Below are 13,018 nucleotides of genomic sequence, written 5' to 3' on the forward strand. Positions count from 1 at the left end.
GTTTCACATGAACACGATGGAATGCATTCATTCCTAATTTTGCATAATGCACTTTTAACTATTTAATGTGCTATATTTCACTTTGTGTCTTACTTGCATGGAGGAGAGACCCAACCAGGCTGGATATTCCAGTTAGTGTCAGGTACAAGTGGCCCAGTGGGTGGACTTCCAGTGTTCCTAATGCCAATGTGTAGCTGAGTTCTTACCAGCTCGAGAATTTGTCTTCTGTTCATTAGATTAATTTTGAATGGATTCTCCGTGAAAATGTAAAATGCATATGCAATTTCTTTCTCTCTTGATGCACTTTTCTTTTCATTAACAAATAAAACAATCCACAGATACCATACTTACTAATTTTATTTACTGTCTCTGTAATAAGCACCACAGGGAAGTGGGCAGGGGGGTGCATAGCTGGTCCAATAATTATGTAATCTCTCTTATCAGCCATTTAACCTGATTATCAATGTAATAACAAGCTAAAAAAATTTTTTTTTTTTTTTTACTCGTTTTCAAATTTCCTGAGTTCCAGGGTGTCTTGCGCAGTTAAATTAAGCACATTATTATGATTGTCTAAGTAATGGCTGGCTGCTCTGCCACAGCAGGGGCTAATGACCTCCATAGGCACAGCTGGATATTCAGGTTCAATTTGATGTAACTGGTATTGACTTGAGGGGGGTAAAAAAGAAAAGCCTTTCCCCAAAACAGACATTAGGTAGCACTGATTTCAGTTTTTAACGCAGCAGTACCTTTATATGGCAATGATATTTTCCTGGAAATTGGCAGTTCAGCCATTAAATATATCTCAGCCATTACCCCAACAATTGCATCAGCCTAGTTGCATTTGCAAAGCAATAATGCCAGGTCTGAAGGGAGAAATAAACCGTTAAAAGCTGCTTTTTTTTTTATTGTTCTGGAAGAAGCAAAACTATGTTAATGAATTTATTTTTATGGCTGCTGGAGCAATCTTTCTTTCTCCAGAAATACTCTCAGTGGCTTGATCCAGTGTAATTCTATGGGTGCTAAATGTGATTTATTATGTTCTTTTCGGTGCTTGATGCCTTTTTTTTTACTGTCCTCTTGTACGTCTACGTGTTGGTCACAGACGCTTAACGTGGAATTTTAAAGGTATTTTTTTTTTCTCCTGTCACCCCTCTTTTACACAGAGAGAATTCCCAAAGTTCTTCACGTTCCGATCAAGAGACAAGGTAAGGCACACAGCAGAATTGAACTTCATCTCCTATCATAGAATCTTACAGTACAGAAGGAGGCCATTTGGCCCATCTTATTTGTGTCGGCTTTTTCAAAGAGCTCTCCAATTAGTCCCACTCCTCTGCTCTTTCCCCATAGCCCTGCATATTTTCCAAGTAGTTATCCAATTCCCTTTTGAACGTTACTATTGAATCTGCGTCCACCACTCTTTAAGGCAGTGCATTCCAGACCACCACAACTCGCTGTGTAAAATTTTTTTTTTTAAATTACTCCTCATCTCCCCTGGGTTTTTTTGCCAAGTCTACTTGATGCAGTTTTTTTGTTTTCAGAATAGTAATGCAATAGATGGTTTTTAAAAACAGGGGGCCTTAAATTCTGATCTAATCAAATACATTGAAAATGCAGGGTAAAATCTACCCACTGAATCAGTTTGGCAGTTACTTGAAGGAAGGCACGCACCTTCAGCACTGGCAGGCTCTCATCAGTGAACTGGAATATAAACAGTTTAAATGATTTCGTATTGATCCTCAAAGAAATAAAAGGAGGAAAAACCTTGCATTTACATAGTGCCTTTCACGACCGTAAGAAATCCCAAAGTGCTCCACGGTCAATTTTTGAAGTATAGTCGCTAATATAATGTATGGAAACGAGGCGGGAAGTGAGGAATAAAAACCGAAAATGCTGGAAATACTCAGCAGGCCAGACAGTATCTCTGGAGCGAGAAATCGAGTTAACGTTTCAGGTCGATGAACTTCCATCAGAACTGGAAAAAGTTAGAGATGTAACCAGCTTTAATTAAGCAAGTACAGGAAAGCGGGGAGGGGAGGAAAGAACAGGGTTGGAAGGCAAGAGTGATTAAATGACAAAAGGGATGATGGTGCAAGGCAAAAGGGGTGGTAATGGGACAAGTAAAGAAACAAAAGATGGGTCCAGAGGAGCTGAAAATGACAAAAGCAGCATCATTACCAGCAACTGCTGTCTGAAAGAATGGGAGCAATGGTTATGATCTGAAGTGAGGAGTTTGAGGTAAATCTCAGCGATTACCTGGTGTGGGGAAGGAACAAATAAACATAGAAGATAGGAGCAGGAGTAGGCCATTCGGCCCCTCGAGCCTGCTCCGCCATTCAATGCGATCATGGCTGATCATCCAAATTCAGTACCCGGTCCCTGCTTTCTCCCCATACCCCTTGATCCCTTTAGCCTTAAGAAATATATCCAACTCCTTCTTGAATATATTTAATGTATTGGCCTCTACTGCCTTCTGTGGTAGAGAATTCCACAGGTTCACCACTCTCTGGGTGAAGAAATTCCTCCTCATTTCTGTCCTAAATGACCTATCCCTTATCCTTAGACTGTGACCCCTGGTTCTGGACTCCCCAACCATTGGGAACATCCTTCCAGCTTCTAGTCTGTCCAGTCCTGTCAGAATTTTATAAGTTTCAATGAGACCCCCTCTCATTCTTCTAAACTCCAGCGAGTACAAGCCCAATTGACCCAATCTCTCCTCATACTTCATTCCTGCCATCCCAGGTATCAGCCTGGTGAATCTTCGCTGAACTCCTTCCATGGCAAGAACATCCTTCCTCAGATAAGGCGACCAAAACTGCACACAATACTCAAGGTGTGGTCTCACCAAGGCCCTGTATAACTGCAGCAAGACATCCTTGTTCCTGTACTCAAACCCTCTCGCTACGAAGGCCAACATACCATTTGCCGCCTTAACCGCCTGCTGCACCTGCATGCTTACCTTCAGCGACTGGTGCACAAGGACACCCAGGTCTCGTAGCAGCTGCACATAATGGATGGTTTGGAATGACTAGCACAGAATGGATTTGATCCTCCGGCTGTCAAGCCTGCACAAGCCTCACACAGTTAGGACAGACTTTAGGAGTTTCTGAATGTTCTTGGGCAGCCTCTCTTACCCTGTCAGTTCATCCTTGCTTCTAGTTGAAAGGGCAAATTGTAACAAATTACAAAACCGTCCTGCCTCTGTGCATTGTGGATCATTTTTGTGACCAGTTTGTTGGGCGAGGGGTTCCTTTTACCTTTTGTTGATCTGTTTCTCTTTCCCCCACCCCCCCATTCCCTCACTCGTCCCTCTATCCAGAAGGTTCTGACTGATGCTGGGGAAGGGTTATTCTTAATGTGTGAGCCTTGGCTGTAAGTCTTGCCAAGTTATTCAACCAATGGTGGGGTCGAACTATCTTTGCTGGGAATCGGTATGCATGATTCGAGCAGGGGCTGCTGACACTGATCAGGAACGGAAAGCCTGCTTGATATTTCCCTTCCCACCTCACTCAGCCAGGGGTGCTGAGGCCAATTGGTTGATCAGACAACTTAGCAGAGAGCAAAAATTGTATTTGGGGCTTTCATAGTAATAGAGTTATACAGCACAGAAAGAGGCCCTTCGGCCCATCGTGTCCGTGCCGGCCATCAAGCCCTGTCTATTCTAATCCCATTTTCCAGCACTTGGTCCGTAGCCTTGTATGCTATGGCATTTCAAGTGCTCATCCAAATGCTTCTTGAATGTTGTGAGGGTTCCTGCCTCTACCACCCTTTCAGGCAGTGAGTTCCAGATTCCAACCACCTTCTGGGTGAGGGAGTTTTTCCTCAAATCCTCTCTCAACCTCCTGCCCCTTACCTTGAATCTATGCCCCCTTGTTATTGACCCCTCTACTAAGGGGAAAAGTTCCTTTCTAGCTACCCTATCTATGCCCCTCATAATTTTGTACACCTCAATCAGGTCCCCCCTCAGCCTTCTCTGCTCTAAGGAAAACAACCCCAGCCTGTCCAGCCTTCCTTCATAGCTGAAGTGCTCCAGCCCAGGTAACATCCTAGTGAATCTACTCTGCACCCTCTCCCATGGTCTATATAACTCCTGCTCGGTTAACCAGCTGAGCTGTCTGTAGTGCGGGCTGGGATTTTTTTTTTTTTTTTTTTTTTAATTAAAAAGAGCCCTTCAGACATTTCTTGAAAACTATCCAACTAAATGAAAATTTATTTTTGTATGAAATATCACAGCAAACCTCACTAGTTTGCAAGAATGTTGTAAAAAGCACAGACCGCACACAATTTAATGACTGTTGTGCTACATTTTCTGGCGCTGGATGCACACGTTTCTCTGTTTCTGTATTAATCATTCTTCATTCCGCAGCCCATAGAAAAGAAAGAAAGACTTGCATTTATATAGCGCCTTTCACGACCTCTGGATGTCCCAAAGTGCTTTACAGCCAATGAAGTGCTTTTGAGGTGGAGTCACTGTTATAATTGGCAGCAGCCAGTCTGCGCACAGCAAGCTCCCACAAACAGCAATGTGATAATGACCAGATTATCTGTTTTAGTGATGTTGGTTGAGGGATAAATATTGGTCAGGACACCGGGGATAACGCCCCTGCTCCTCTTTGAAATAGTGCCGCGGGATCTTTTACACCCACCTGAAAGAGCAGACAGGGCCTCGGTTTAACGTCTCATCTGAAAGACGGCAGTACTCCCTCAGTACTGTACTGGAGTGTCGGCCTAGATTTTTGTGCTCAAGTCTCTGGAGTGGGACTAGAACCCACAACCTTCTGACTTGAGCGAGAGTGCTACCCACTGAGCCACAGCTGTCTGGGTGAGGGGGTGGAAGAGATCGCTGTTTGTTTCAGATACTTTAAATGTCATGGCACACCACATGTAAGCCTACTCCCTCTGATCCTTTCTCCGATATCTAGCGGGAGTTGGTGCTGCTGCTCCTGTGTATGCAGGAACGCAGTTTTGGCACAACTTAGCCAGCAATTTGTTCTGTGTAATGGTAATTTTCTATTAAGCTCCAAGTTGGCTGGATCAGCTACATTGTTCTTGAAGATGTAGCTGAAATTTGCAATTTTCCATCTAGGAAGTGTTGCTAATAAACATGCGTATTAATCAGAAGTCAAGTGGTCAACAGCCTTTGCCCTCTTCCCAGTTTCATCAATACACACAATATTTTCAGAAGTTAACACGAAATGTCTTCCCTGCCCCCCCCCCCCCCCCCACCTGAAAAGAAGCAAATGCTTAATGATACGGTTGGCATATTTCTCTTTCCAAGTATCTCCAGTAGTTTTGAAAACCTATTTTAAGACCTCAATTGGGATGAAATTGCGCAAGGGGGGGGGGGGGGGGAGGATAGGTGACTGAAAGAGTGGCCACTGATGGTGGAGCGGGGAAGGTGGGAGCAGCAGTAATTTAGTGTTGGAGAAGCAGAAGGTGCAGGTGGGATGTGTGTCTGGAATCTTATTCCGAAACGAGCAAGAATATCACAGAATACAGTTCCTCGGCAGTTTGGATTGAAGGATATTTGTGTTGCAGCATAAGTACCACGGTGTAGAGAAAAGGATACGGAATAACAGATCCATTATTTGAAAACATGTCATTTGTAAACCCGTTCATGAATTCAAAACTAACACGCATTGGTTTATAAGGTTAGAACGCACAGCACGGGAATAACATAAAACCTCCGAGCGTTTTATGAGTCCAGATTTGAGATATGTAATGTCCTAGCATAAAATAAGCTCCATCAAATGGCACAGTGGGGTGTGACATGAATCAGTCTTTCATGAAAGAAAGACTTATGAAATAATACTGAGCGGCCTGCGGGTGGCACCGCCCAGGGAGAGTATAAATACTCGGGCACGGGCCCAGCTTGCACAGGACATTCTCAACAGGAACTAGTGAAGGACACAACTAGACCTCCATGTTGTAAAACAGTTGATTAAAGCTTTGTTTAACGCTTAGACCAAGTGCCTAGTAGTTTTCTTACATCAGGGTGCATAAGGGCAATTGAGTCCTCTTACTTTGTGAAATAGATTTTTCTGTATTAAGGCTTGTGCGTTAAACCCTGCGTTGTAAATAAATTATGAGGTGTAAACTTAGCCACCCAGTTCATGCTGTTGGTTTTAGTGCAGAATTAATGACGAGGGTTTGTAGCAGAATGTGAAGCTTTTATTTAAAGCAGGTTGTCCTGAGGATGCGATGTGTTAACTTGGATTGGTTGCAGCTTCATGCGTTGACTTATTTGTGGCTGGTGGAATTAGAGTTCATATCAGACTGGTGGTGATTGAAGTTTTAGAAAATGCTATGATGTTTGTTAGAATTTGACAATATCTTGGCAGATAATATGACGACTCGTTCAGTTTAAAACACTTTCTTGTCCCTCTCTCTCTCAATCACACTTACAGTAAAGAGTTATACTGGTTCAGTCTTTGTGCAACTCCGATTCAATTTCATTCGTTTTTCCAGTTTCAGGAAGACCGGATTTACCGACATCTGGAGCCTGCCCTGGCTTTCCAGCTGGAGCTGAATCGAATGCGGAATTTTGACCTCACTGCAATGCCATGCGCCAATCACAAAATGCACCTGTATTTAGGCGCTGCCAAGGTGGAGGCTGGGATTGAGGTGACCGACTATAGATTCTTTGTACGAGCCATTATTCGGCACTCGGACTTAGTCACCAAGGTGAGTCAGCCTACTGCAACAACTTGCATTTATATAGCACCTTTAACGTAGCAAAACGTCTCAAAGAACCTCCTGCAAACGTAAGGAATAAATCAATGCCAAGCCAGAAAATAAGATATTCGAAGGGGTGACAAAGTCTGGTTGAAGATGTGGGTGTTAAAGAAGGAGCGGGAGGTGCACAGATTGGGGGGGGATTGGGGGGGGGGGGTTGCGCGGTGGTGGGGAGATTAGGGAGGGAATCCAAAAGTATGGGGCTTAGGCAACTGAAAGCATAGCTTTTGTGAGGGGGGAGGGGGGGGTGACGGGCGGTGATGCTGCACCAGAGATAGAGGAACTGGGAGAATTTGTAGGGGTGGAGGAGGTTGCTGAATAAAGCAGGGAGGAGGTTGCTGAATAAAGCAGGTGTGAGGCCATGAAGCAATTTAAACACGTGGATGAGAGTTTCAAATTTTAGGCATAGTTGGATTGGGGGCCAACTTAAATCCGCAAGAGCAGGGATGATGAGTGAACAGGTTTTGGTGTAGGACAGGATACAGATGATCGAGTTTCAGATCAGCTGAAGTTTACAGCAGGTGGAAGATAGGGTGCCAGCTACAGATCATTGGAGTAGGTGAGCCTGACAAAAGGCATGGATGAGGGTTTCAGCAGCAGGTGGGCTGAGGTGGGGGTCGGGGCAGGGTCTGTTACGGAGGTGAAAGTCTTTGTGATGGAGAGAATATGGGATTGGAAATTCAGCACCGGATCGAATTGGATGCTGAGATTGCGAACAGTGTGATTCCGCCTTGAGACGGTGACCAAAAAGGGGAATGGAATCAGTGCTGAGGGCACGGATTTTTATAAGTGGGGAATGAAAACAATGGCTTTCATCTTCCCAATGTTTAACTGGAAGAAATTGCAGCTCGTACAAGACTGGATATCGGACAAGTAGTATGACAACATCTAGGAGGAGTCGAGTGAGGTGTGGGTGTTGGCAGTATACATATGAAAGATGGCCCCATGTCTGAATTCCACCCCCCCCCCCCCGCCCCCACAAGGAACAGAATGTAGATGAGGAAAAGGAGGGGGCACAAGGATAGACTGGTGATGGTGCGGGGACAGGAAGAGACGCCATTGCTAGAGATACTCTGGCTAAGGTCACATTGGTAAGATTGGAATACAGCAAGAATTGTCCCACTGAATTGGACAATGGAGGAGAGTAGTGTAGTCAACTGTGTCAAAGGCTGCAAAGAGGCACAGTGCACCACGGTCACAGTCACCGGGGATGTCATTTCTGACTTTGGTTAGGGGGCATTTTAATGCTGTGGCAGAGGCGGAAATCTGACTGGAGAGGTTCAAATGGGGAGTTTCGGGAAAGATGGGTACAGATTTGGGAGTTAACAGCTTATTCAAGGATTTTGGGGAGGAAAGGCAGATTGGAGATGGGGCAGTATTTTGAAAGGGTTTTTTAAGGGGTGGGGGATGATAGTTTTGAAAGGCAGGAGGACATTGCCTGAGAATAGGGAACCATTTACAATGTCAGCCAGCATGAGGGCCAGGTGGGAATGGGGTCAAGGGAGCAGGAGGTGGGCCTCATGGACGAGATGAGAGAGACACTGTAGGGAGTCGTGGTTTCGGAGCTGGGGCGGGAAGTTTGTCTTGGTAGGAAGTGGGGAAGCAGCAGAGACAGCCGAATGGATAGCCTCAACCTTAGTGACAAATCCATGTTGGAGATGAGGGTGGAAGTGGATAGGGATTTAAGGAAACAGGTTGGTGGTTGGAAAAAAGAAGCTGGGGGTTATCTTTGCTCTCCAGGGTGATCCTGGAGTAGTGGGTGATTTTGGCACAGGAGAGTGAGGCCTAATAACATTTGGTGTGGTCCAGCCAGATCTGGCGATGGATGGTTAAGCTATTTGTGCACCAGATATGCTCAAGCCTGCACCCCTTGAACTTGAGGGAGCAAATACGATGGCCATATCGGGGGAATGGCAGAGATGGGAGAGAGTTAAGATTTTGCAGCAAACAAGGACATTGGAGGTGGGGGAGTGGTTGAATAAATTGACAACTGCAAAGGTATTGTGGGGAATTGTTGACCAAAGGCCGGATAGTTGGGAGTTTGGAAGTGACTTGGAGAGCCCCCACCCCAAGGACGGATGCAGAAGGCAGTGGGGTTACATGGGGGTGGTATCGGGATGTGGTGTTGAAGGATCGTAGGAGATGGCCACGTCAATGAATCAGCCTGGAAGGGCCTCAAATCCTTGAGTTTTGACCATTTTAATCTTGGAATAAACCTGATGTGCTTCTTCGATAGAAATCGCATTGAGTTATTTTGTATGCTATAATACTGAACAGCACTCTACTATGTTAATGTACCTCCCAAGTCATTTTTTTATTTTACTGCATTTTAATGTAATTTTTGATGGTCTATTTCACTTAATATGATTTTTCACATAATTTGAAAAACCTCCTAGAAAAGTTGAACAAGCATAAAACTGTGCGAGCAGGTAGCACATTAATTAAAAGTCCTGTGATGCTTTAAGCAATATGATTCCAAATGGCACAAACCTGTATTTAAGGGCAGCTGCTTTTTGATTTAAATAAGTTTTTTTTTTATAGCCAATGATTAAAAGTGACCTTAGTTTTGTTTTTAAAAATTCGACTGGTTTAATTATTTTCACAGTTAATTGAGAAAAATATTGCTCTGTGCCGACTTTGTTCTTACTGTTTTCTTTATTCTGTTTAACTGTGTCTAACGTATGGGATTTTAATTGAATTTGTTTCTCTTTAATTTTCTATTTTCCATGGGGAGCTCGTCCCTTTTTTATTGCCAATTTTCTCCACTCCTTTTCTGAAGGATTCAATTCCTTGATGGGATACGGCTACAGAGATGCCAGTTACGTTCTCGCATTTAATTGAGTGGACCTTATTTTTTGAGTGTGGGCCTCCACACTTGAGTATCACTAGGACATTTCACCACAAGGGTACCATAGCCAAGCCTGATGCTATCCTCCCCGCTGTCCACATGCGTACTTCTATCAGGGGTTGCTGGATAGTGGTTGGGAGAGGGAATCCTGGCTGATTTTTATCCGACCTGTTGAAGTGTGCCCTCTTCCAGATTAGATTAGCTAACTCAGCTCAGGCCAGGAAGCGAATGTTGGGCTCAGCCACTCATTGGCTAAACGTGCTGAAACATTGGGGAGAATCTGATTCCCTTTCTTTTTCCCATTATTCTTCATCCATCTGGCCTGACACACAAAAGGACATGTCCTCGCGAACAATATTCTTGTAATTAGCCACTAGGCGATGCCTTTTGACATCCTCTGCTCTTTACTTACCTGCTTTCCCCCATGCAACTACTGAGGTGAGGTACAGTCTTCACTCAGTGCTATCCTGCTCAGCAGAGCTCAGATTGGGAGTAGAATGGAGCAGAGTTTGAACCAACACCAGTCTTTATTCTAGGGCATTGCATGTTAATCACATCATGTCACCACTCATTTCATCCCAACTATCAATTCTTGGCAAGGTAGGAACCTTCTGGGGGGAGGGTAGAAGCGCATACCTGGAGGGGAAGCTGTGTTTCATGTGCTGCTTGTGACCTGAAAGTGCTTTACGTTCTTCCATTCTTTATAACTGTTGGCCTCCATATTGAAGGACCACAAATATACAAAAGAAAATTCTTTAGACAAAACTCCACAGCAGCTCGAACTTGGCATGGACCTTCCGGAAGTTTCTAACGTGCCAATGGAAACAGTTCCATCATTGTGCCAGATCCGTTGTAATGTGTGCAAATGTTGTGAAAACATTGCAAACATGATCTTAAATCAACTGCATTTGCAGCTTTGTCAATCTGGAATCAAAACAGCAGAGCCAACACAAGTGCCAGCAGCTACAAATCAAATCAACTTTTATTGTCATTGTTAGTGCACAAGTGCAGTACAACGAAATGTAGGCTTGCGGCTCCCGAGAATGTACATTTAGATTAAGACATTTAAACATTCAACATACATTTGGCTTGTAATACATTAACATAAACATAACCATAATAAAGTGCATTGGCAGATGTGCAGGCTTTAGAGTTTATTTGTGGAGTTCAGTAGGATGACAGCCCTGGGAAAGAAGCTGTTCCTAAATCTGGTCGTACGGGTGCGAATGCATCTGTAGCGTCTCCCAGATGGCAGGAGGGCGAACAGACTGTGGCTGGGGTGGGTAGGGTCTTTGATGATGGACCGTGACCTCCGTAGACAGCGTTTCTGGTATATGTGCTCTATGGTCGGTAGCCGGGTGCCGGTAATGCGTTGGGCAGTTTTGACTACCCGCTGCAGGGCTTTCCGGTCATGGTAGCTACAGCTGCCATACCATACTCTGATACAGTTCGTCAGGATGCTCTCTATTGTGCAGCGGTAAAAGTTAGAGAGGATCAGGGGTGACAAGTTACATCCCTTCAGCCTCCTTAGGAAATATAGGCGCTGCTGGGCCTTCTTCATCAGAGAGGAGGTATTGAGGGACCAGGAGAGGTCTTCCGTGATGTGGACTCCGAGGAACTTAAAGCTGTCCACCCTTTCCACCACAGCCCCATGGATGTGGATGGGGGTGTGACTTCCGCCTTTAGACTTCCTGAAGTCCACAATGATTTCTTTGGTTTACTTTAGCCATCGGTAGCGCTTTCCCATCCGAGGCACCCAAGGGCAACTACCGCCCAAAGGGAGTTTGGCATCAATAGCATTGGTGCGAGTCAATTACAGTAAGGATAAAACCATAAATTTCATGTTTCATTGATGCTGTGGAGGAAGAATAGATTGTTAGTGAACTGTTAATTGTTCTAGTCTGAGCTTTGTGTGAGGCATTCAGACTATTTCAGATGTTACTGTATGTGGTCTAAGATGTAGCTTTGGATTTTTTTTATTTTTTTTTAAAGAGTTATTTTAGTAAAATGGTCAAAGACCTTTTACAGTGATATTAATCTTGTCTGTAGGAAGCCTCCTTTGAGTATCTGCAGAATGAGGGTGAACGTTTGCTGCTGGAGGCTATGGATGAGCTGGAAGTGGCATTTAACAACACTAATGTTCGAACAGACTGCAACCATATCTTCCTCAACTTTGTTCCCACTGTCATCATGGATCCTTCGAAGGTAGGCACTGTCTTTGAATTTCTCTTGACAAAGTGAAGAAGTAAATCACAATCTGAATCTCGGGTGGTTTGTGGTATGATTTTGTGGTGCACTGGTTTACTGATGACGCTGTGCCATAACCCAGTAGTGCACGCGTGTCCAACCTGCTACTAAAACCATGGCAATGGGTGTCTTATGATCTCTGAAAATGCAGTTATGATCTCAGCCAGGCAGTAGTTGGGATGCATCAATGGCCTCAACATGCATGGGCTAGATGAAAATATTAAGCAGAGATCCCGGTCCTTTATTGCGGTCCATAATCACCCCGGCCCCTGCAGGAAGGTGCCAGTTTTGGGTGAGGACAGGATTCAGCCCTGCAGTCAAATAACCTTGTCAACACTTACTGTCCAGGTTCACAATTTAATAATGGTCACTCGGGCATGGTAGCCAGAGGCCTGCTGGGACCGTGGAATCCTACTCGAGCACAAGCCACTACCTTCAGGAGATGGAGAGAGAAAATTCAGAGGGGGCAGATTGAAGTAATTTCTGAGTGTAGAATCTGATTCTAACGTTTGATGCAGATGGTATGTTTCTAACTTGCGTTGTGGGGGGCAGGTACATGTTGGCATAGTGGCTATTTTCAGTAATCCTGCGATGGATGAGGGCCCTGAGCGCTCTGTTTCTGTTCCTTCCTCCAGATAGAAGAGTCTGTACGCAGCATGGTGATGCGTTATGGCAGTCGTCTCTGGAAGCTCCGTGTGCTGCAGGCCGAGTTGAAAATAAATATTCGCTTGACGCCCACTGGGAAGGCCATTCCAGTCAGGCTCTTCCTGACCAACGAGTCCGGTTACTACTTGGATATCAGTCTGTACAAGGAGGTGACGAACTCCAGGACCGGACAGGTACGAGAAGTTAACGACTAACTCACTTAAATAATGGAAGTTAGAGTCTTGGGGCAGGATTTTCATTGGTCCTTGGAGGCGTGTGGAGGTTTAAAATCATGAAATCAGGGGGCACGAACCCATCCCGCCTCCATGCCAGTTTCAAAGGAGGCGGATACCCGACTTGTGCTGGGACCCAGCTCCCTGAGGCAGGAAGAGGATTAGTGCCAATTAACTGCCTGTTAACAGGCAGTTTTTAGCCTAATCCCTATTTTTATCCCTGAAGTGTGGGATTCCCGATGGCTCCAAACCATGCCAAGTTAGCGAGGCGGACCGTCGGGCTGAAGGGCTTGGAAAGTTCGAGATGTCCGGT

General features: G+C 44.8%; 1 protein-coding gene across 2 annotated transcripts in view; it reads left to right on the forward strand.

Annotated features, from left to right (window-relative positions):
- Positions 1-13,018, forward strand: part of acaca (acetyl-CoA carboxylase alpha) — a 284,054-nt gene that overhangs the window by 138,680 nt on the left and 132,356 nt on the right. For both annotated transcript variants that reach the window (XM_085965017.1, XM_085965018.1), the window contains 4 exons: positions 1,164-1,205; positions 6,466-6,681; positions 11,630-11,785; positions 12,463-12,666. In XM_085965017.1, coding sequence (XP_085821143.1) covers positions 1,164-1,205; positions 6,466-6,681; positions 11,630-11,785; positions 12,463-12,666 — 618 coding nt within the window. The remainder of the gene's footprint in view (positions 1-1,163; positions 1,206-6,465; positions 6,682-11,629; positions 11,786-12,462; positions 12,667-13,018) is intronic.

The sequence above is a fragment of the Somniosus microcephalus genome, chromosome 22, assembly GCF_052327205.1.
Source record: "Somniosus microcephalus isolate GS21.2 chromosome 22, FLI_Smic_1.0, whole genome shotgun sequence".
NCBI lineage: Eukaryota > Metazoa > Chordata > Chondrichthyes > Squaliformes > Somniosidae > Somniosus > Somniosus microcephalus.